Source organism: Pan troglodytes, chromosome 18 (genome assembly GCF_028858775.2).
Source record: "Pan troglodytes isolate AG18354 chromosome 18, NHGRI_mPanTro3-v2.0_pri, whole genome shotgun sequence".
NCBI classification, from domain to species: Eukaryota; Metazoa; Chordata; class Mammalia; order Primates; family Hominidae; genus Pan; species Pan troglodytes.
In genome coordinates this window covers 64,597,649-64,619,796 of record NC_072416.2, presented here as the reverse complement: position 1 = coordinate 64,619,796, position 22,148 = coordinate 64,597,649, and the positions used below count along the sequence as shown (strand labels likewise).

Sequence of the window (22,148 nt, the reverse complement as noted above, 5' to 3'; positions counted from 1 at the left end):
GCCTGGGAGCACTTCAGGAGCCTTGGCTCCCAGGCCCTGCCCTGGCCTTGCCCTCTGCACCCTGACAGTCAGTAACTTTTGCTGAATGAACAAAATAATGCTTACATCAACTTTAGGCTTTTAGAATCCATTAATCCATTCTTTTCCAAGCAAAGGTGGCCATGAAAATGGAAAAGAAAACCATTCCAGAAAGAAGACAAGGAAGAGAGTGGAAACATATTGCTGTAAAATACACTGCCGTTTCAGACACCAGGAGCCTCCTCCAAGTCATTTCTTTCCCTTTGCTGGCCCTGGTGGCTTGCCAGGTTCTGGTGGCTTGGCGGGTTCTGGTCCCTTGCCCTGCTGGGGTCCTTTTTCCTTTCCTGGAGGAGGAACCAGCATATGCTTTTTGGCCTTCTTGCCTCTGAAGTGGTTTCTTTGAAGACACACATCGATAAAAGCAAAAACTCCAGCCGCACCAATAAGGATCTGGAAAACAAAACGGTCCTCATGACTTTTGCTTTTCATTCCAAAGGTGGTGAGTTTCCCTCCTGGTTTCTCATTCATCAGGGGGTGCTGTTTCACACATCCCCCATGTCCCCTCAAATGTCAACCATCTCTGAGAGGCTAGGAGCGTGCCTACTCCCTCAGCCTCTGCCTTCTCCACTCCCCCGTCCTGCCATCTCATCTCTGTTTCTTTTCTCTCTTGAAACCCAGCCAGAGTGGGACTGTTTGCTCTGGGGTCGGCAGCTACAGGAAGGAACTTGGGCTGGCTCCCCGGACATCATCTTTATTTAAATGGTGGTTCCGTTGGAAACATCTGTCTACTTTACTTTTTTTTTTTTTCCTTTGAGACGAAGTCTCGCTCCGTCGTCCGGGGTGGAGTGCAGTGCTGCAATCTCTGCTCACTGCAACCTCTGCCTCCTGGATTTAAGCGATTCTCCTGCCTCAGCCTCCCAAGTTGCTGGGATTACAGGCATGTGCCACCATGCCTGGCTAATTTTTGTATTTTTAGTAGAAAATACATTTTCTACTAAATTTTGTAAATTTCATATTTTTGTATTTCACCATGTTGGCCAGGCTGGTCTCAAACTCCTGACCTCAGGTGATCCGCCCGCCTCGGCCTCCCAAAGTGCTGGGATTATAGGCATGAACCACTGCACCCGGCCTACTTAACTTTTAAACTTTGCTTTGATCCCAAGACTTTTGTGGAAAATAAAGAAGCCCTTTCCTTAAACAGAGGACAACACCCATCCTCCAAAAGAAGTGAATTCAGAGCAAATGCAAGGCCCAGCATGGAAAGACTCACCACAGCAAATAAGTAGTGGAGATTCATGGATCGCCAACTTCTCACAGCAAAGACCACGGCTCCCACAAGGAACGCACAAGCAATCAGGTCGTTGAAGAGGTCCTGAAGGTGGAGAGGTTAGTCAGCCTCAGCCAAAGCCAGGGTCCCCATCAACAAACACTGCACCCTGGCTAGCTTCCTCCAAAGGAATGATTTGCAAACTTCCACCTGATTTTAAAATGTATGCATAAAGATAATCACACACCGGGCTAGGTGGACATATCTGTGGCCCTCCAGCTGGGCTTTTTAAATTGAAACCTAAAAAGTCCAGGATGCTAAAATGCCCTCGTGCTGAAGCCTGTGAAGTCACCAGCCCCCTCTTCTACCATCTCTCTGTGAAATCACACATTTGGTTTCTGCCTATGTCTCCTCCCACTAATACTCATTTATTATTTTTATTTTCTACTTTTTGAGACAGGGTCTTACTCCGATTATGCAGGCTGGAGTGCGGTGGCACAATTTCTGCTCACTGCAGCCTCGACCTCCTCAGGCTCAGGTGATTCTCCCACCTCTGCCTCCTGAGCAGCTGCGACTACAGGTGTGTGCCACCAAGCCTGGGTAATTTTTTTGTGTGTGTATTTTTAGTAGAGACGGGGTTTCACCATGTTATCCAGGCTGGTCTCGAACTCCTGGACTCAAGCGATCCGCCTTCCTCGGCCTCCCAAAGTGCTAGGATTACAGGTGTGGGCCACAGCGCCCAGCCAATACACATTTAAATAAATACACAACTATAAAACGTCATGATGTCCCTCTTAAGGACCCCACCACCGCCTTTCAGCTCCCAGGACCAGCTCCCCTCTCTGGAGTCTGGGTGGGCTGCATTGGCTCTGATGGACTCTAGCATCTCATTGGGAGCCTGGCAGCTTCCTCTGCAACCCCCTGCCCTTGGCCTGACTTCCTAGACCCCTTCCCCTCTTTGCAAGGCAGCACCACCTCTTCCTTCCTCAACCCTCCTGCCCGTCCCCTGTGACTTCAGTCTCGCCCTCCCCATACCATATACGCATTTCCCTCCTGCTAGTGACAAGGCATTGCCAAACTTCTCAGAGCTGGCCAAACCATGGCCATAGCAGGCTGGCTTCCTCCCGCATTTCTCCTGGGGCTAGAGGATGGGGTGAGAAGCAGCTGATCCTGCAGCGCTGGAAGACACCTGCCATCCCCCTTGGTTTCTATAATGCCATTTCCTGCTGTTGTCCTTTCCTGGCCACTTTGTTTCAGGCCTTTTCCTTTTTAATGTTTTGAATTTTGATACATTTCAAATGCCCAGAAAATAATAGAACATCCTATCCCCGACTCCCACCTCCACCAGGCCAGGAGCCACTGACATTTAACAGATGTTAACGTCTTGCCAACGTCCCCTTTAGGCCTCTTTGAAAACAAGAAGTCCAACTTCACGGATGGAGCTGCAGCCCCCTCGCTTCCTTCCCTTTTCCTGTCCCTCATGCCTCCCTCCTCCAACTTTTGGAAGCTGATGTGCAGTTTGTCTGAATTTGTGCTTTTCTACATATTATATATTTATAAACAATGCATACTATTTTGTGTATTTCAAAATACACTTTTTATATTTAAATAAAAGGTATCCTACCTTTCAATGCTTGCTTTTTGACTTTTGAGATTTATCCACATTGAGAAATATAGATTTATTAATTTTAACTGATGTAGCCTACTATATGAATGAACGAAATGAGACACAGGGTGTTTCTACCACTCACTGCAGTCTTGAACTCCTGGGCTCAAGCGATCCTCCCCACCTCAGCCTCAGCTGGGACTATAGGTGCCTGCCACTGTGCAATTAAAAAAATTGTTTTTGTAAGCTGGGCACAGTGGCTCACGCCTGTAATCCCAGCACTTTGGGAGGCTGAGGCGGGCGGATCACCTGAGGTTGGGAGTTCGAGACCAGCCTGACCAACATGGAGAAACCCCGTCTCTACTAAAAATACAAAATTAGCTGGGCGTGGGGGTGCATGCCTGTAATCCCAGCTACTCAAGAGGCTGAGGCAGGAGAATCACTTGAACCCGGGAGGCAGATGTTGCGGTGAGCCGAGATTGCGCCATTGCACTCCAGCCTGGGCAACAAGAGCAAAACTCTGTCTCAAAAAAAAAAAATTGTTTTTGTAGAGGCAGGGCTTCCCTGTGTTGCCCAGGCTGGTCTCCAAGTCCTGGACTCCTGGACTCAAGTGATCCTCCCGCCTTGGCCTCCCAAAGTGTCGGGATTATAGGTGTGAGCCACTGTACCTGGCCTATGATGTCTTCTGTTGAAGTTTTAATTTTAATGGGATACATAGTCTGTCTCTCTCCCTCCCTTCCTCTCTGTCCACAAATCCCAGGGACATTTATTGAATATTCTAGTCAACTGTTTTATAATGCTACCTCTGTCATATACCAAGTTGCCATATGTTTGTATATCTATTTCTGAGTTCTCTTTTCTATTCCTGTATTAGTCTACTCAGGATGCCATAATAAAATATCCCAGACTGGGTGGCTTAAACAACAGACATTAACTTTCTCACAGTTTTGGAGGCTGAAGTCCATGAGCAAGGTGCCAGGAAATTCAGTTTCTGGTGAGGGCTCTCTTCCTGGCTTGCAGATGGCTGTCTTCTCACTACGTTTTCACATGGCCTTTCTTTGATGCGTGCGTGTATATGTGTGTATGTGTGTGTGTGTAGAGAGAGAGCAAGCGGGAGAGAGAATTCTCTGCTCTCTTCTTATAAAGATACTGGCTGGGCATGGTGGCTCACACCTGTAATCACAGCACTTTGGGAGGCCAAGGCAAGCAGATCACCTGAGGTCAGGAGTTCAAGACCAGCTAGGCCAACATGGCAAAACGCTGTCTCTAGTAAAAATTACAAAATTAGCCTGGCTTAGTGGCGCATGTCTGTAATCCTAGCTACTCAGGAGGCTGAGGCAGGAGAATGCTTGAACCAGGAGGTGGAAGTTACAGTGAGCTGAGATTGTGCCACTGCACTCTAGCCTGGGTGACAAGAGCAAAACTCTGTCTCAAAACAAATAAACAAAAGACACTTATTTGATCAGGGCCTCAATGTTCTGACCTCATTTAACCTTAACTACCTCCTTAGAGGTCCATCTTCAAGTACAGTACAGTGGGGGTTAGGGCCTCAGCATATGATTTTGCAGAGTGGGAGACGCAAACATTCAATCTGTAACAATTTTGTTAGTCTTCTTGTCAATCCCTGAACTAGTACCAAAGCTTTATGGTAAATCTGATATCTTGTTGGGTGAGTCCATCCTTGTTAGTATTTTTTCTTCTTTCATAAGAATTTTAGAATCACCTTGTAAAAGTTCCATGAAAAACCCATGTTAGGTTGAAATTTTATTTAATTTATAGATTAATTCAGAATTGAATTGACATCTCTATGATAATAAGTTTTCGTATTTGTGAATGTGGAATGTTTCTCTATTTACATTTTCCTTTGATGTCCATTACTAAAGTCTTATAATCTCTATGTAGTGTCTTACATATCTTTCAGTAGGTTTATTCTTAGACACCTTGTAGTTTGTGTTGCTGTTTTAAGTGATTTCTTTTAAAGAGCATTTTTTTTTTTTTTTGAGACAGTCTCGCTCTGTCACCCAGGCTGGAGTGCAGTGGCTCCATCTCAGCTCATGGCAACCTCTGCCTCCTGGGTTCTAGTGATTTTCATGCCTCAGCCTCTCGAGTAGCTGGGATTACAGGCATGCACCACCATGCCTGGTTAATTTTTGTATTTTTAGTAGAGCCGGTGTTTCACCAGGTTGGCCAGGCTGGTCTGGAACTCCTGGCCTCAAGTGGTCCGCCCACCTCGGCCTCCCAAAGTGCTGGGAGTACAGGCGTGAGCCCCCGTGCCCAGCCAAAAACATCCTATGTTTCTCATTGTTCATTGTTGGTATTCAGGAACACTACTGCTTTTGTGTCTGGTAACCTTGTGGAACTCAATCAGTTCTAGTGATTTGACTGTAGATTCTCTTAGATTTTCTGTGTAGATATTTCTATTAGATTTTTCCTCTTCTCAATCTCTATACCTTTTGTTTTTCTTGTCATATTGAACTAAGGTCTCCATCACAATGTTGAATACAAGAGAAGCTAGTAAGCATCTCTAAGGAAATGCTCCTGAAGTGTCACCTAAAATACAATTTGTGTAGGTTTGGATAGATGTCTATTTTTTTTATTTTATTTATTTATTTTTTGGGATGGAGTCTCACTCTGTCGCCCAGGCTGGAGTGCAGTGGCGCGATCTCAGCTCACTGCAAGCTCTGCCTCCCGCTTTCATGCCATTCTCCTGCTTCAGCCTCCTGAGCAGCTGGGACTACAGGCACACATCACTGTGCCTGGCTTCTTGACACCTCTTTTATTATTTTTTAGACAGGGTCTCACTCTGTCACTCAGATTGGAGTGCAGTGGCACCATCAGAGCTCTCTGTAGCCTTGACCTCCTGGGTTCAAGCCATCCTCCCACCTCAGCCTCCTGAGTAGCTGGAACAACAGGCATGTGCCACCATGCTTGGCTAATTTTTAAATTTTTTTGTAGATACAGAGTCTCCCTATGTTGTCCAGTCTGGTCTCAAACTCCTGGACCAAAGGGACCCATCCACCTCAGCCTCCCAAAGTGCTGGGATTACAGGTGTGAGCCACCACACCCAGCCCGACAACCATTGATGGATGTTCTCACTCCATGTTCTGTCTCAATCTCTTATTTTCTCTCTCTCTGTGTGCTGTGTTCTGGGTAATTTCCCCATACCTTTCAGTTAACAGTTCCCTCCTTCAGCTATGTCTGATCTGTTTTTGAATTCATCTATTGACATTTTTATTTCAATAACTATATTTTCTATTCTAGACACTGTACTTTTTAAAAATCTGTCTATTTTGTCCTCATAGTGTCTTACTCTTTTCTCAGGACTCTTATGTCTATAATCCCTTAAAATATATTATTATTTTCAGACAGCTCTTCTATTATCTCATATTCTCAGGATTCTAATCCATTTGTTGTGTTTGTTGATTCTTAGTAAGGGGGATTTTTTAAAATCAGGTGTTTAGTAATTTTGAATTATTAGTTCATTTTTGACAAGGTTTTCCCCCCACCCCCACTGTGAGAATCTCTTCATGCCTTGATTGTGATTTTGCATTTGTTTCTATCAGGAATCCAAGGATATCAGCAGAATGTCATCAGACTGGGATCAATTTTTATGGTAATTCCCAGGGATGAAGGTTTCTGGGCTGCATGAAGGTTTCTAGGCTGCAGGTAACAAAAATTCAAACTCCAATCTGTACAAAGGGCAGGCTTAAGCTTTCTATTTCTCAAGGAAGACTTCCTCTCCGCCCACTCAAAGCTCAGGCAGAGATGAACATGTTTTCTTATTCCTCTGTGTTGGGAATAAGAAGGGTATGTGTCTTTGTCCATCTTTTCCCTAAGGAGGTAGTCTTTCCAGGGTGCTGGCTTTATACAGGGTTTTCAGTTCTAAACTCCCACTTTGCTTAGGATCAAGGCCTTATTTCCTGACTTGAGAGTGCATGAAAATCCAGGCTGTAGGTTCCTGAGACAATACCTCTTGGACCATTCCCACTCATACTTTGTAGCTTATGTGATCACTGCCCTGTTTTCCATTTCTGGCGCCTGTGTGTTTTCATTTCTTTTTTGCCAGCTCATTCATTCAGTTAAAGCAATACTGGTTACATTTCCCCTGGTATTTTTAGGTAAGCACAGCAGGAAGACGTTCAGGGTTCATTGGTTTTTCATCTTGCTGGAACTAAAAATGTCTTCTCAGGCTCCTTGTTTAGGAACTTGTCCTCTGCCTGTCCTTTTACCTTGTCCTCTGCTTGTCCCTTTCTGAGAGTCCTTATTTGGCCCTCCTGTCCTTTCTCCCTGTATCGGAGGTCCTCATCTGCTTCACCAAGACCTCTGGATCCCTGGACCCTAATAGCTTTTAACAAGAAGGCAGGATGAAATGTACTCGTAAAGCTAAGTTTGAAGCTTTTTTCTGCTACTTACCAGCTGAGTGACCTGGGGGCAAGTTACTTGGCCATTCTAGGCCAATTTCCTCATGTGTAACGTGAGTGAAACAGTGAACAAGAGGGCTCTGGAGGCAGGCTGTGAATGTGCAATGAACAAAGGGACTTGGGAATTGGGGTCTTCATTGACTGGCAAGGGGTTAGGTGGGTGTGCCCTGTGGTTAAACAGGTGATGGGCAGGGATTCAATTCCATGAGTCCTCAGGCACGGTGTGAAGCAATTTACATTTAATCCTCAGGATTGAATGTCAGTTCTGCAAGGAATGTGACTGTCTCATGTTACAGATGAGGAAACAGGCTGGGAATGGTTTAGTAACTTGCCCAGTTCTGTCTCTTTCCACTAGACGACTGCTTTGGGCTGAACATCCTTCTGATCCAAACATCCTTTATAGGGATATTCATTGGAGACCTAACGCTGCTTTAGAAGTGATTTTTTAAAAAAATTCCCATTTTGTTTTATTTTATTGACTTATGGGAGAGTAATTTTCTTCTTTGAATTTTGGGAATGGGGTCCTTCTGGGGTGATCTCCTGTCAAGTGTGAGCTGGCACAGGAGTTCAGAGGAACAGCTGGTTGCTACACCTCCCCTTCCCCTAAAGAGAACAAAGGCTCAGGCCCTCTTTGACCACCAGGTAAGTAAGAGTTCCCCACTCTCACTCCAACACACAGATAGGCTTTTTGGAGCATTTTCTGCCTAGCTACCCCTCTTGCACCCAGCTGCCTCTGCCTGGGCCCCACTGATGTTCTGAGTCCCTGACCCAGGCACAGATGTGGGAGGTGAGGTGTGTCTCTCTGTTTGGTGACTTTCCAGGTGCCAAGACACACCTGATCAGCATTCTGGACGTAGGCACTCCCCATCACCCCTTACTTACAGAATGGGCCACAGGATGAAGGGTATGTATCTATGAATGGCAAAGCTGTACAGTAAGATGAAGAAGCTGAAGATGGATATCTCCATGGTGATGATAAGCCTCAAGATGGGGTGCACGGTGAGTGAGGACAACAGTATCATTGCCGCTATTAGGCAGCCCTGCAGTGAGACATAGACACCTGAGCCAGCAGCAAGGGCCTCACCATCTCTCTGAGGACCCCTGGAGCCTACTTCTCCTTCCCCCACCCTCGGCCAAGGCCCCCCACCCAGGGATACCAGTTTAGCTCACCAAACTCAGAATCTTGATCTCAGCGTGCCCCAAGAGCCAGAACTCTTTATTGCTGTCTTTTAATTCCCACCGGTAGCGGCGACACCCCCTCCTCGTGCCCACTTCGTGCTTGGGCTGCACCGCCTTTTGAGGTTTGTCCGATGGCTCCTTATCGTCCTTCTTATCTTCCTCGGGTTTGGCCCCGGGTGGAGGTGGAGCTGGCGCTGGCTTGGCCCCCTTTGCCGCCTTAGGTGCCATGACTGACTCGGTGTCCTTGGCTTCTCACAGCTGGCCTGTTTCTTCTCTCTCCTGCTGTTTCTGGGTAGGCCAGGCCTACTAGAGTGCCTGGTGTCCAACGAGCGGCTCAGAGGGCGCGCTCAGCTAACTGCCAGGACCACCGAATGCCAACTCCCGCGCCCTCTCCACGCGCGCCCGTCTCCTCGCGCAGCTCCCATCCGCCCGGCAGCGGCCGGATCCGCCCACCCTCCACGCGCCGGCCCCCGACGGGCCCCAACTCCGTTTCCAACCCGCCGGTCCCACCTCCGCGCGGAGCTGCCCTCGCGGTCCCATCCCGGCGTCTCCAGGTGGCCCCAGGTCTGTAAGCCGCCGCTCCGCTGCGGGGTCGGGGGGCTGCGAGCACCGGGTCACGGCCCTGAGCTCCGCGGGCGCAGCGCCAAGCGCAGGAAAATACAACGCGACGTTCACACAAGGCAACGAGAGGAAGCAGGTGTTCTCGATAAAAGCAGCAGCCCTAATTTTATGGTCACATTTAGGCTGGAATGGGTGACAGCACGCGAGCTCGGGGGTGGGCTCGGAGGCAGCGATTCGACAGACACGTGCATCTGCTAGGGCGCCGGGCTGGCTTCAGGCAGGCCTCTGCGGGGCGTCGGGGCCGGTTTCGGGGTAGGCGTCCTTGGCGGGGGAAAGCTTCCTTTCAACTTCGACTCCCAGGAATCTTTTCAAGTTAGTCCTCATCTTCGTGGTGACCACAAACGCATCGATGCAACACACGATTACCGCTGTGAGACACAGGGACTGTCAGATACAACACCATATGCGGGAAGGAAAGACGGGGTTATTTTGCAGCTCAGTAGCAACCTCTCGAACCTATCCCTATCCAGGGTGGGCGCTGCGGGTGGCCTCCTGTCCGCTCTGACCCTTCACTACTTTCTTGGCGCCTGCCCAATTGGCTGCTGCAGGCAGATTCTGCCTTTCCCAGAAAAAGGGATTTTGGAAGTGGGGGATTTTGTTGCCAGTAGTAGCCTCGCTTGATGTCTGAGGCACCCGGAAAGGACTAGGGAAGGGCAGTGGCCCTAGGTGGCTGCAGGTAGGGGTTAGGTCCTGAGAAGGCCTCTCCGTGGAAAGACTTTTGGGCTATGTTTGCAAAGGGCAGGAAGGAGTTCCTAAGGGGCGGAGGAGGACCCAGGCACTGGACTAGGGTCTCTAAGGAATCTGGTGTGGCCAGGACCTCCAGAGCCGCTGAGAAGGGGGCAGAGTTGAGGCTGGAGAGGTGCAGGATCTGGGACTCTATCAAGAGGTCAGGTGTGAGACTCAGAAAACCTGCTTGCAGTGTTCATGAGGTGAATGGAAGGTGAACCAGGGTGGAGGCAGGAAGACCAGTGAGTGGTGGGGTGGGATGCTGCCATCCAGGTAAGAAATGGATACCTGGGGGTGGGAACCCCTGGCAGTAGAAGGAGTGATTGCGGAGTCAGCCGATGGGGACCAGGGGCTGATGGCACAGATACTCCCCTGTGGACTCCGGGACTCTTGACAAGCTTGGATGTTTCTCTTTATGGTCACTTAATTCCTGGCTGCTTAATGAGCTTTTCCTAGGTATGTCTTGCCCCAGTGAATCTGTGAGCTTCCCCAAAGGGGAAAGGGCTCTATCCCCAGCACTGAGCTCATGTCTGGCACAATCAATGGGATTGACAGATATTTATTGATTATAGAATGAATTCAAATGAACTCTTTTTCTGCATTAATTTCTGTTCTCATTGTTTAACTTCTTGAACCAAAGCCCTACCTCCCCTCCCAACCCCCTGAATCTTCCAAGCATTTGATCTGCCATTTCTTTTGAGTCCCAGTTTGTCCCAGTCTTGTGGCCCAGAGCAAGGTATTTAACCTCAGTTCCTATATCTGTACAAATGAGAGTTGTAAAGATTAAGTCAGAGTGTGCCCCGCTTGGTGCAGGGCATATACTGGGCACTTCAACATGTGGCAGTTTCCTTCCTTCCTTCCTTCCTTCCTGAATAGGCTGGATTCCTCACTTTAGACCGTGCACTTTTCCTCCCTTACAATCTCTCTTATCATCTGTCTTTAAAATACAATTCTCTAGTCCAGAAAATCAAAGTCCTATTTATAGACAAAAAGATCTTGCTTAACATTTCAAAAATAGTGTCCACAATTCTCAAAAGGGGTTTAGCAGACTCTTGTTTTTGTACCTATTTGGAGAATGCATGTTAGAATTAAGATTTTCATGAGCTCAGAGTTTATGCAACTTCATATCACCTGAAGAAGTCAGTGCAAGAAGGAGAGAGGGTGGCAGTGGGGATTTTGCTTGGTTAATGATATAATGGGGTCTGCCAATTTCCCTTTTCAAAGTCTCGGAATACTGATCTTAAATGGAGTCATGAAGGCCTCTACTTACCCCCCCGACATAGAGTAAATGCCTTCTTTTCTTTTCTTGCATGGCCAAGATGGCAACTACTGAAAGGAACACAGCTGTAATGATACTGTTGGTAAGATCCTGTAATAAAGAATTGAAAATTATCAAGTTTACACAATATAATTTCACAAATATTTAAACTGGTCAATTACACATCTAAGAATAGATGCCTTTAAAAAACCTTCCATTTGATTAAGATGAGGAGGAACCTTCAGAGGCATAATTCTTACATCGTCCAGAGACATGAGTTTATGTGATTTTAAGATCCTAGATATGACTTTGTCTGTAGAAACGGGTTTATTTTCATTAAAGAATACCATTAGAAAAAAAGCTAACAACTTTTTCCATAAAGGGAATAGGAAAGTGAGCATGAAAAAACCTGGTGGTCAAGGGGCCTAGCCCAAATTGGCCCTCCATAAATGTGATTTTTTTTGGGAAGTCTTATATTTTTTAATGTAAATTCTGCATTCTATTCCATAACTCATTTGTTTTAATATAAAAATAAAATTTTAGATGAGCACTTTAATTATTGGTTTACTTCTCCCAAATCTGCAGGTAAAGCCAACACTCTGGAAATTGGGCCACATTTATTCTGTGAGTTCATGTGTCCCAAGAGCATATGAACTCATCTGAGGAGCAGGCCTGATATTCTGGAGTGAATGTTTTTTGCTCTTTCCTGAAACATGGCCAGAATTGGGTGTGCCCCGACATCTGCAGGCTCATTGTGCTCCTTCTTCTGGGTTTCAATTGGATTTCAGTCCTGAGTTCTTTTTTTTTTTTTTTTTTTTTTTTTTAAGACAGAGTTTCGCTCTTGTCACCCAGGCTAGAGTGCAATGGTGCGATCTTGGCTCATTGCAACCTCTGCCTCCCAGGTTCAAGCAATTCTCCTGCCTCAGCCTCCCGAGTAGGTGGGATTACAGGTGCCTGCCACCACGCCCAGCTAATTTTTGTATTTTTTAGTAGAGACGGGGTTTCTTCATGTTGGCCAGGATGGTCATGAACTCCTGACCTCAAGTGATCCACCCGCCTCGGCCTCCCAAAGTGCTGGGATTATAGGCGTGAGCCACCGCGCCCGGCCAGTCCTGAGTTCTTTAACTGCTAGCCCAACCTGCTTCTTTGTGTGCTGAAATGAATAGTGAGGATGAGTGCGTGGCAGTGCCGTCCTGGGTGAGCAGTGGCTGGGTTTCCTTAGCAAAACAATAATGGAGGAACGAGTACGCAGTGTGTCAGTGGCAGCAGTGTATGGCTATGGGCAAAAGCCCAGAGGACATAACCACAATATGGGCCAGACAGCTAATCTGAATAGCTCAAGTCTTTGAGTGTTGATGGTCTGCCTTGGTAATGGCAGCCTTTCTGGCACACTCGTCCAAACACAGCAAGAAGCACTGCCATCCAGTGTATGGTATCATGGAATCACAATGGCTCCAATGGAGCTCTTTGATGTGTCAAGCATTTCCCAGTCCATCATTTAACCTCATTTAACCCTCACAAAGCAGCCTCCAAAGTCAGAATTGCCATCATCCCCAGTTTACAGAGGACATGGTGGAGGCTTGGAGTTTTTCAGTTGCCTAGGATTGAATAATGGGTGGAATCAGAACTGAACTCACTATTGCCTCCCATGAGGGACACCCAAATAAGGAGGAAATGAGCTATTCTCCCAGTCTGGAAGTGCAGCATCCAATCCATCTTTGGCATTTTCTGTGGAATGGGTCTGGAGGGTCAAAATGATACAGTACCAGTCAGTTGAGTATTTTTGTTGATGAACTCTTTTGGCCTGCCAATTCCTAGATTGGGCGTATTTTATCACCCATCTGCCAACTTGCTAATTTGTAATATGGGGATAATGACTGAGGCTCATTGGCTCTGAGGATTAAATGGCATAATGAATCTGAAAGCATCTGATAACATGCCTGGCATCTAGTAGCTGGTGGGAGTGCATCAAAATGTAGGTTCATATCTGCCCTCAAAATGTTAACAGATAGTAAACTCTCTGCAAACTCCAGATGTTCTTCCTATTGGGGCTGGCGACCGAGGAGCCCTCTTGTGGAATGTGACTTGCCTCTTGGAAAGGCACTAATGCCTACTGTTTTGGTGCCTGGTAGTTAATGCTGGAACAGGGGTATGTAGCAGGGCTGGTGGAGGTTGGAAGTAAGTCCCAGCTGGGTTCTGCAGGCTGAGCGAGAGGTCTGCCCATAGTGGGCAGGCCTGACTGAGGCAGGTACAGTGGTTTGCAGCTTTGCAGGAAGCTTACACCTGAGGATTGTATAAACCAAGGTAGTCAAAGATGTGAACAAGGGTTCTTACAACTAAGAAGCAGAGTATAAACTTCAAAAGTCAAATATTCTTTTTTAAAAATTGCTCTCTGTTGGCCAAAATATCTATATAACCGGAGCTCAGTTTCTCTGACCACTAACCAGCTGTGGTCTTAGATTACAAGAATTTGAACAAACGCACATCATTAATGATAATAATAAACCAACCACAGACCAGGCCCAGCCAGTCTTTGACTTCCTGTCATAATTTTATCTCCTTGTTGGACTATGGACATTATAGTTTACTGTGGTCCTTACTTACGAAGAAGCGCTCTCCTGAACTGTCCATTGGAGCTAAGGTTTGCCCTGCATCTAACATTTCTATTGTAGCTAGCTCACATTTATTGAGCACTTACTGTGCCAGTGTGTTAATATGTGATCTCATTTGATTCTCACAACAAACTCTCATTATCCCCAGTTTACAGATGGGTAAGCAACTTGCCCAGGGTTGTTCAGCCAGTAAGTGGCTATGACCTTGGGCAGTCTGATTTGAGTGCCCATGAGCCTTCTTCCTGCTAACCTCCCCCCTTTTGCCTTAGACACAGACTCTCTTATTTGCCTCATCTGGGCAGAGAGACAGATATCCCTGATGGCTGTGTTAAAATTGCAGCTGAGCTTGGCCATGTGTGGGAGGACTTCCACTTTCCTCATAAATACCATCCTTACTTGTTATATTTTTCTTTCTCCGCTAAATACCTTATTGACTCAAGTAGCCTGCTCTGACTAAAATGAGAAATGTGTTTTTTCTTGACAATTTTTCCATAAAGCTTCCAAACTATTCTCTGAGATATTAAAATCATGTAGAATTATAAGTAGGAAAGAGAAAGATGCCTTAATGGTGAGTGCTTATTATTAAAAAAAAAACCAACACTGAATATTAGGAAAAAAGTTAAACAGGCCAGGCATGGTGGCTCATGCTTGTAATCCCAGCACTTTGGGAGGCTGAGGTGGGTGGATCACCTGAGGTCAGGAGTTCGAGACCAGCCTGGCCAACATGGTGAAACCCTGTCTCTACCAAAAATACAAAAATTAGCCAGGCATGGTGGTACGTGCCTATAATCCCAGCTACTCAGGAGGCTGAGGCAGGAGAATCGCTTGAACCTGGGAGGTGGAGCTTGCAGTGAGCCGAGATCGTGCCACCGCATTCCAGCCTGGGCAACACAGTGAGACTCCATCTCAAAAAAAAAAAAAAAAAAAAAAAAAAAAAGAAAAACGTTAAACATGATTTGTTTCACAAAATGTAGTATTTGTAATAGGAATTTACATACAATGAATATTATCTGGTATTCAATTAACTGCAACTTTCATTGGTTTCATTTTTTGTTTTAGTTTAAAATGTTTATTCCTTTTAAAAAATTGCTTTCTGTTGGCAAAAACATCTGCTTCACCAGAACTCAGTTTCTCTGACCATGCTGGATTATATTATTTATGATGTAGAAGTGTTTAAAATATGAGCTATTTAGAAGACAATAATTCAAATTCATAATTTCTTACGATCTTGGTACCTGACACTAGGCTAGAGTGGGGCGAGTTGGTAAACCTAAAAATGAAGAGAATGTGTGGGGTGAGGAAAATTGTACTTTTCCTAGCTTTGATGCAGACTTATGCTGGTAAAAATGGGTTTAAATTTTAAATTAACTTTATTTACTGATTTAATTCCACTCTCAAGTCTGCAGGTAAAACCAGTGCTGTGGAAGCTGGCACATTTATTCTGTGAGTTCACATGACTCAAGAACACCAAGAGCCCATCTGAGGAGACCTCATAGGCCCTAACATAGGTTAGGGGTTGAAAGCAGGACCTGTGTCTTTCCCATGGTGTCAGGGTCCCTGGCACACCCTTCACAGCTGCAACTCAGAGACTGAGTATGGGTCCATCCTCTGTCCAGAGGAGGAGGCCTTGACAAAATATGGTCCCAGAGCCCACAGATCTGAGCAGGTCACCTGTATCTGCAGTCAGTTCTCTTTGGGGCTTCCCTGCTGAGTCCAAGCCCTGATGTATCACAGTCTGTCTCCCTGGTGGAGACTTTTACCCTCACCCCTTTTTCAAACAATAATCGGAATAGGGAAATAAGGAACTCTATCCTTTTATGAGCCTTTAAGTTAGAAATCGCCACTTAAAGTCAGTACTCCTTACCCTAATCCCATACCTCCTGGGAGCCAAGCCTTCTTGCCTGGAGGGAAGGGCTGAAAGGAAGTGGTAGCTGCATGCTGGGCACTCTCAGCTGTGGGCAAGCCTCTGAAGCTGTGCAGAGCCCGACTCAAACAGTTCTAGTATGAAATTGACCGTGTGTTCTGTGGCTTCCTGCACTGACCTTATCATAAGGTCCCAAGTGACTCCTGAAGCTTGATTCTAAGCCTGCCTACCTTCTGAAGTGCCAAGTCATCACCTCCTAGCACCAATACCCTCACAAAACTAGCACATTTCCTACTGTGCCAAGGCCTCCCAGTGTAGCTACTTGCCCCTCTGAAAAATTGTGTAGGTACACATCCTTCATCTCACAGAATCTGAAAGAGCACATTTGAAAGGAAGGGACTGGATAGGAGAAGAGAACACAATTTGGGTCCTGTTTTGATGAGTCTTTTTCAAAAGCTTCCAAGTTAATTAAATCACTTACCATCTGACCAACTGTGTGGTTGCTCAGTATGTGTCCTGCTAGTGTGAACTGAACATCAGAATAACTGGGCAACCATCTTGGTAACAGAGTTTCCCCACCATGAAGCTCCTGGGAGCTCACAAAGCATATCCTGTGCTGTGCTAGGTCTGGCCCATGCTCTCGAGGACAGTAGCAGGAAAAGACAGGGGCTCCGAATCACCTCTGGGCTCCCAGTCATCCCAAAAAAAGAGGATACTGTCACTTAAGACAGACACAGCAAGGGGGCCTGGCTTTATTGGAGTTGACCAAAGGCCTGTAACCCTGCAGGAGCTGGGCTGAACTTCCTGTGACCACTGTGAGAACAGGTTCTCTCATAGGACACTCACGGTTCATGCTCAGGAGATCCTAGTTCTTACCTTTGTCTGGGATACTTCTTGGGCATTACCACTGGACCCTACAGCAAAGTATGATGTCTCCTGGCCCTCTCCAGCTTTATGTGTGGACCCAGCCTGCATGAGTCCATTTCTCAGAGGGCTCTGATCCTCCTGACCACAGCTGATGGTGCTGTGGAGCCATCAGTCACCCACCCCCAAGGGCCTGTGTACACCCACCAGGATAACCAATTCACCTTTGGTGCTGTATTTTAAGGAAAGCATGAGGAAACAAGATACAGAGATAAAATTTAGAGAAGCTGAGGAGGACATAAAGACATAGTTTCACTGAGTTTCTTACCTTAATGGAGAATGGAGATAGAAAACCATCACAAGATAATAGGTTGTAAAGTCTGCAAAGAGTCTGGGCTTTAGAGTCAGATAGACCTGGGTGCATATCTGAGTTTCTGGCACCTACATATGGCTATTGAATTGAATTCAATTGGCAACTGAATGTCTTTAATCCAATTTTCTCATCTGTTAAATGAGGGGTGAGGGGTGACCATAACCTCACTGGGTTGTTGTGAGGATTAAATAAGGTGACATGAAAAAGTATCTGGCACATGGTATATGCTCAAAAATGGTTACTTTACCTTCCCTTCTTGAAAATTTCCACGGACAGAGATTTGAGTTTCCCCTGAGAAACCTCTCCATAACTAAAAGGGTCTTCCACATGTTCAATTAAAGTTGCTCATATTTGCTTTGTCTGCTTCCTGTACTCGGCATTCTGTGGGACAGAGAGAGCTCAGCAGCCTTTGCAGAAAATCTCTCACAGATTTGAAGACAATGTTTGAGTTTTAGCTCAAAAGGAACATTCTGAGTTTAAGGTTAGAAAAATGTTCTATAAGGAAGTGGGATGTGGAAGAGGCCTAAGCTCTGAATTAGGATTGTTCACAGCGCAAGACAGAATGGCAAACGCCACCCAGCTATCTGATGGGTCTGATGGGTGGCTGTTCTTTTTGGACATTAGAATATTTACTTTGTGTCACATACTATGTTATTGGCTTTGCACACATTTAAATGTTTCAGGAACCCTATGAGGTAGTTATTATCACACTTTTCCTTGTCTGTATTTCTTAAATGGGGAAACTGAGGCTAAAGGTTACATAGCTAGTAAGGTGGCAGGACCAGAATCTGGGCCTATGGCTGCCTCTGGACAAAACCGTACTGCCTCTCTAGTCTGAGACCTGAGGGGTTAGCTTTAGCAATTGTTCAGTTGGCAAAGAATGTGAAAGTCTGGGAAAAGCTATTAAAGAAGGCTCTGTAATGTCTTTTTCTGGATAGTCCGGCACCTCTTTGTGATATGGACCCTAACACACACACACAGGTTGACTCTACAATCTTTAAGTGTATGCACGGCAATTTTCTACAATGCCATCATATCAACTTTTGCTTTTGGGGAGAATGTTTATAATCAGAGTGCTCTCTGCAAAGTAGAAGCATGCACTGTTTTACAAGCAATGGCTGAGAAATGTGCTTACCTACTTTATATACTAAGTATATATATATTTTTAGGACAAGCTGAAAAGTACCATGTGTCTAGTGCCATAATGAGGGGTTTTACACTCAGGGCTGGAGCAGCGGTGTGTTGGCTGTCCTGCAGGCACAAGGGTTCAAGGAATCCTTCTGGACCAGGGCAACACCCTAACTGTCACAGCTCAGCTATGTCCTTGTCTAGAGAGATAGCTCTGTTGTTTTCCCTTAAGGAGAGCCCTTACTCTGGGGCTGAGGGCAAAGCTTGGATTTGAAGAATTGTAAAAATGAACACTTACAAGTAAGGGCCAATGTAAATAGGTCAGCAAGTGGTGAAGGGTTAGCACATATATTAGAATAAAAAAACCGACAATGCAGATTTCCAGACTTGTGATTGTTATAAATGACTCATTGGCTTGGGTGATGATGAAACAAGCTAATGCTCCTAAGATAAGACTCTGCAATAAAAGAAACAGGATTTGTTTTAATGCATGATTTAAAAAAATCTACCTTGTCAGAATGTAAATCTGATTATATCACAGTACAGTGGCCTGTACTGTTTTGCACATACATTTTTAACATTTCTTACATTTTGAAGAAATGAAATACATGAAAATAATAAAAAAGCACACAGTATAGAAGGATAAAATAATACCAATTTCTTTCTCTTCCCCCAACCCAACCTTAGTCTCTCTCCTTAAAAGTAACCACTATTAACAGTTTATATTTCATACTAGAAAGAAGTCTGTATATATACTGGTAAAGTACATATACATTGATTTTGGTAGAAACAGTGAGGAAGAGCCTCAGTTTTCTTTCTTTCCAAACAGCTGCTGATTATCTCAACATCATTTATTGGGAAATGCCAGTATTATCCCTATTGATCTGAAATCCAACCTTTATTGTATACTAAATTCTCAGATGTAGTTCGGTCTCTTGAGACTGTTCTCTTCCATTGAATTGGTGCTTCCTTCTCTAGTACTCTAAGTTATAGACAATTCACTCTATACTGAGTTATTGTTTCGCCTAGTCTTCCTCTTCTTACTCATTCTCAGACTGTTTATGTCTCCCATGTTTGTGTTGGTCAAGTTCCCCAGACTAAGCCTGTTGGCATTTTAGTTGGGATTTCTAAATGAAATACTTACTTATAATTTGGAAAAATTACAGAATTTAGTTTTTCTCAAGAACAAAATATATCTTTCCAGTTATTTTAGTGGTTTTTAAAAAATATCTCTCAGGAGAGTTTTAAAGTTTTCTTCCCATATGTGTATCACATTTCACTTATTTTTAGATATTTGATCATTTTGATGACTGTTGTAAAGAGAAATATTTTCTTATATTTTAAGTGGTTATTTGTCTAGGAAAGCTTTTATTTATTAACACAATAATGAGTCACCTGACTAAATCATCTTGCTCTAAATTGTTTCCAGTTGATTTGTTTTTTTCTAGATATGCAATCACATTAGCTGAAAGAAAGGATATATTTTACCTCCTTTTTTTTTTTTTGAGACAGTCTTGCTCTGTCGCTCAGGCTGGAGTGCAGTGGCGTGATCTCAGCTCACTGCAACCTCTGCTTCCTGGGTTCGAACAATTCTCCTGCCGCAGCCTCCCGAGTAGCTGGGACTACAGGCGCGTGTCATTAAGACTGGCTAATTTTTGAATTTTTAGTAGAGACGGGGTTTCACCATATTGGCCAGGCTGGTCTTGAACTCCTGACTGAGGTTATCTGCCTACCTTGGCCTCCCAAAGTGCTGGGATTACAGATGTGAGCCACTGTGCCTGGCCACCTCTTTTCAAATATTATTTCCCCTTCCTAATTATGATGACTAGTGGTTTCAGAAAAAATTGACTCATGGTGTAGGCATCATTTTTCCCCTCATTTAATAAATAATACTTCTGATATTTAATTAAATATGCTGACTCTTAGTTTGAAATGTTTATTTTTACAATGTCAATGGAATATTTATATACTCCTATCTTACTGGTCTCCCTTCTTGGCAATCAGGGACAAATGTTGAATTTTGTCACATGTTCTGTGACATAATCTCCTAATTTTTTATAATGTGATAGATATAATCTCATTTTCACTTTTACTTCTAATACAGTGAATTATTTTAATAGAATCTTAATATTGAATCATCCTGTTTCTTTCTTGTGGTATTGTATTTTCAAAAAATACTGATGAATATTATCTGCTAATATATTGACATTTTGTTCTGATGCAAGTGAGATCTCTACTTCGTTTTTTTTCTGAACTCGGTCAAGTTTTCCTATCAGTATTATACTGATTGTGTAAAGATAGTTCAGAAGTTATTTCTTCTTTCTCTATTCTTTGACAAAGTTAGAGTAGTGTCAGAATTATATCCCATGAAGGCTTGAAAGAGTTAACTTGTAAAAAGGTCTGGGCCTGATACATTTTTGAAAGATACTCATTTGCTAAAATTCTCATTTTCTTCTATGTTTATATTGCCCTGTTTAGATTTTTCCCTATTCTGGGATCAGTTTTGGTAATTTACATTATTCTGGAAAATCAACCATTTCATCCAATTATTCACATCTATTTTGCAAGGTACTCCTGTAGATCCTTTCAGTTTTGCTGATGTTTGTGATTATTTTCCCCTTCTGGTTTCTAATTTTAAATATATGTCTTTTCTTCCCCCTTTTTTTCTTGGTTGGCCAATGGCTTATCAATTTAATAGGACTTTCAAATGACAGCTCTTGTATTGACTGATTCTATTATTTTTGTTTCCTAACTTATACATTCCTATTATCTTCATTGCTTCCCTAATTTCCTTTGTGAGAGGAAACTGAACCAACCCAAATGTCCATCAATGATAGACTGGATAAAGAAAATGTGGCACATATACACCATGGAATACTATGCAGCCATAAAAAAGGATGAGTTCATGTCCTTTGCAGGGACATGGATGAAGCTGGAAACCATTATTCTCAGCAAACTAACGCAAGAACAGAAAACCAAACACTGCATATTCTCACTCATAAGTGAGAGTTGAACAACGAGAACAGATGGACACAGGGAGGGGAACATCACACACCGGGGCCTGTAGGGAGTGGGGAACTAGGGGAGGGATAGCATTGGGAGAAATACCTAATGTAGGTGACGAGTTGATGGGTGCAGCAAACCACCATGGCGCGTATATACCTATGTAACAAAACTGCACGTTCTACACATGTACCCCATAAGTTAAAGTATAATTAAAAAAGAAAAAAATAGGGAAAAAAAGAGGCAAGTTTAGTAGGAAAGGTTTAGTGTGTGGGGAGCAGGGGGTGGTGGGGAGGAAAGGTGAGGCAAAACAAAGGTCAGTGGCAAAGTGAATTATGGAAGGTTTCTGGAGCTGGCACCCCGTGGGCATTTCCCCGAGGCCACTGCCGGCCACATCCGCCCAGCTAGGTCTCACCAGCTATCCGCTCACCAGTCTCAGGATCTTCAACATTCCAGTGGGCGAGAAGGAGAAACGTTTGAGGCTGTCCCTGAATTTGTACGGGACTTTGGCTCGGCCCTCCACGCGCTCTTTGATCGCCGTCTCATTTAAGAGTTTGGATTCAGTGTGTGCAGAGGGCGTGGGGGGTGGAAGTGTGGGCTTTGGGGGTGGGCGTGTGGTGGCTTTCCTTGAGGGTGCGGTGCCGTCACTGCCTTGGGGACGTGCGGCGGCTGCGGACTGCGCACTGCGAATTGAGACTGCGGGGTGCTTCCGGGGTGCGGTCTTCGCTGAGATGTTGCGCTGTGCCTTGGGTACAGAACTCACTACGCTGCCGCTACTTGCCAGGGCTGCGGCAGTCTCTGGTTGTTTCAAGTTCCCTGAAGGTGCCTCGGATGACTCAGGTTTGGCGTGTTCAGGATCCATGGTGGGTCCCTAGGGCCTGGCCGTCTGAACCAGTGCCGCGGCAGCGGCTGGCTCTCCCCTGGGAACCAGCGTCGCGTCCCAACGGCTGTTGGCTACCTCCCCGGCGCGTGCACCCGGCTCTCGCTGCCCCACCGACAAGCCGAGCCCTTCAGCCACCCTCATTGCCACAGGGGGTGCAATGCCACCGCCTAGCCCGAGAACTCAAAATCTCTGCAACCCCACACCTCGGAGCTGCCGGCCAGCCAGGCAGTAAAGAGATTCAAAGATCCCTGAGGCGGATCCCGGCACATTCTTCCCTGCCACCCAGGCCCGGGTGCCGGAAAACCCGATCCCGCTGCTCCCAGCG

The 22,148-nt window shown here is 45.2% G+C and overlaps 3 protein-coding genes across 8 annotated transcripts in view; 1 reads left to right on the top strand and 2 right to left on the bottom strand.

The window, feature by feature from the left end:
- CMTM4 (CKLF like MARVEL transmembrane domain containing 4) overlaps positions 1–6,557 on the top strand; it is a 113,146-nt gene extending 106,589 nt beyond the window's left edge. Inside the window, exon 7 of the transcript XR_001710394.3 lies at positions 6,455–6,557. The gene's annotated coding sequence lies outside the window, so the exon portion shown is untranslated. The remainder of the gene's footprint in view (positions 1–6,454) is intronic.
- Positions 112–8,942, bottom strand: CMTM2 (CKLF like MARVEL transmembrane domain containing 2). 2 transcript variants are annotated; one of them, XM_016929979.4, is made up of 4 exons: positions 8,483–8,942; positions 8,200–8,352; positions 1,289–1,396; positions 176–468 (listed from the first exon to the last, which is right to left on the bottom strand). In XM_016929979.4, the coding sequence occupies exons 1-4, from the start codon at positions 8,717–8,719 to the stop codon at positions 268–270; spliced, it is 699 nt and encodes a 232-aa protein (XP_016785468.2). In that variant the 5' UTR covers positions 8,720–8,942; the 3' UTR covers positions 176–267. The 2 variants fall into 2 exon arrangements, with proteins under 2 accessions (XP_016785467.2, XP_016785468.2); XM_016929978.4 differs by lacking the exon at positions 8,200–8,352 and having other exon boundaries at positions 112–468; positions 1,289–1,390; positions 8,483–8,874.
- A 249-nt stretch (positions 8,943–9,191) lies between these two features.
- CMTM1 (CKLF like MARVEL transmembrane domain containing 1) lies at positions 9,192–22,142 on the bottom strand. 5 transcript variants are annotated; one of them, XR_010152362.1, is made up of 5 exons: positions 21,371–21,917; positions 18,236–18,394; positions 17,057–17,190; positions 11,109–11,207; positions 9,192–9,480 (listed from the first exon to the last, which is right to left on the bottom strand). XR_010152362.1 is itself a non-coding variant. In XM_009430941.4 (4 exons), the coding sequence occupies exons 1-4, from the start codon at positions 21,800–21,802 to the stop codon at positions 9,326–9,328; spliced, it is 861 nt and encodes a 286-aa protein (XP_009429216.1). In that variant the 5' UTR covers positions 21,803–22,142; the 3' UTR covers positions 9,192–9,325. The 5 variants fall into 5 exon arrangements, 3 of the variants coding, with proteins under 3 accessions (XP_009429216.1, XP_009429218.1, XP_009429217.1); XR_010152361.1 differs by having other exon boundaries at positions 9,192–9,496; positions 21,371–21,895; XM_009430941.4 differs by lacking the exon at positions 17,057–17,190 and having other exon boundaries at positions 9,192–9,496; positions 21,371–22,142.
- Positions 22,143–22,148: the final 6 nt, after the last annotated feature.

Bases quoted from the DNA above. Each gene is read 5' to 3' on its own strand.
- CMTM2 (XM_016929979.4), bottom strand. From the start codon at position 8,719: ATGGCACCTAAGGCGGCAAAGGGGGCCAAGCCAGCGCCAGCTCCACCT. The intron at 1,397-8,199 runs ATTCTGTAAGTA...TAACCTCTCCAC, and splicing joins TACCCTTCATCCTGTGGCCC to CTTCAGGACCTCTTCAACGA. The intron at 469-1,288 runs GTGAGTCTTTCC...TTTGTTTTCCAG, and splicing joins TCCACTACTTATTTGCTGTG to ATCCTTATTGGTGCGGCTGG.
- CMTM1 (XM_009430941.4), bottom strand. From the start codon at position 21,802: ATGGATCCTGAACACGCCAAACCTGAGTCATCCGAGGCACCTTCAGGG. The intron at 18,395-21,370 runs GTGAGCGGATAG...CTTTTATTGCAG, and splicing joins TGTTGAAGATCCTGAGACTG to AGTCTTATCTTAGGAGCATT. The intron at 11,208-18,235 runs GTAAGTGTTCAT...TCTTTATTACAG, and splicing joins ATTTACATTGGCCCTTACTT to GATCTTACCAACAGTATCAT.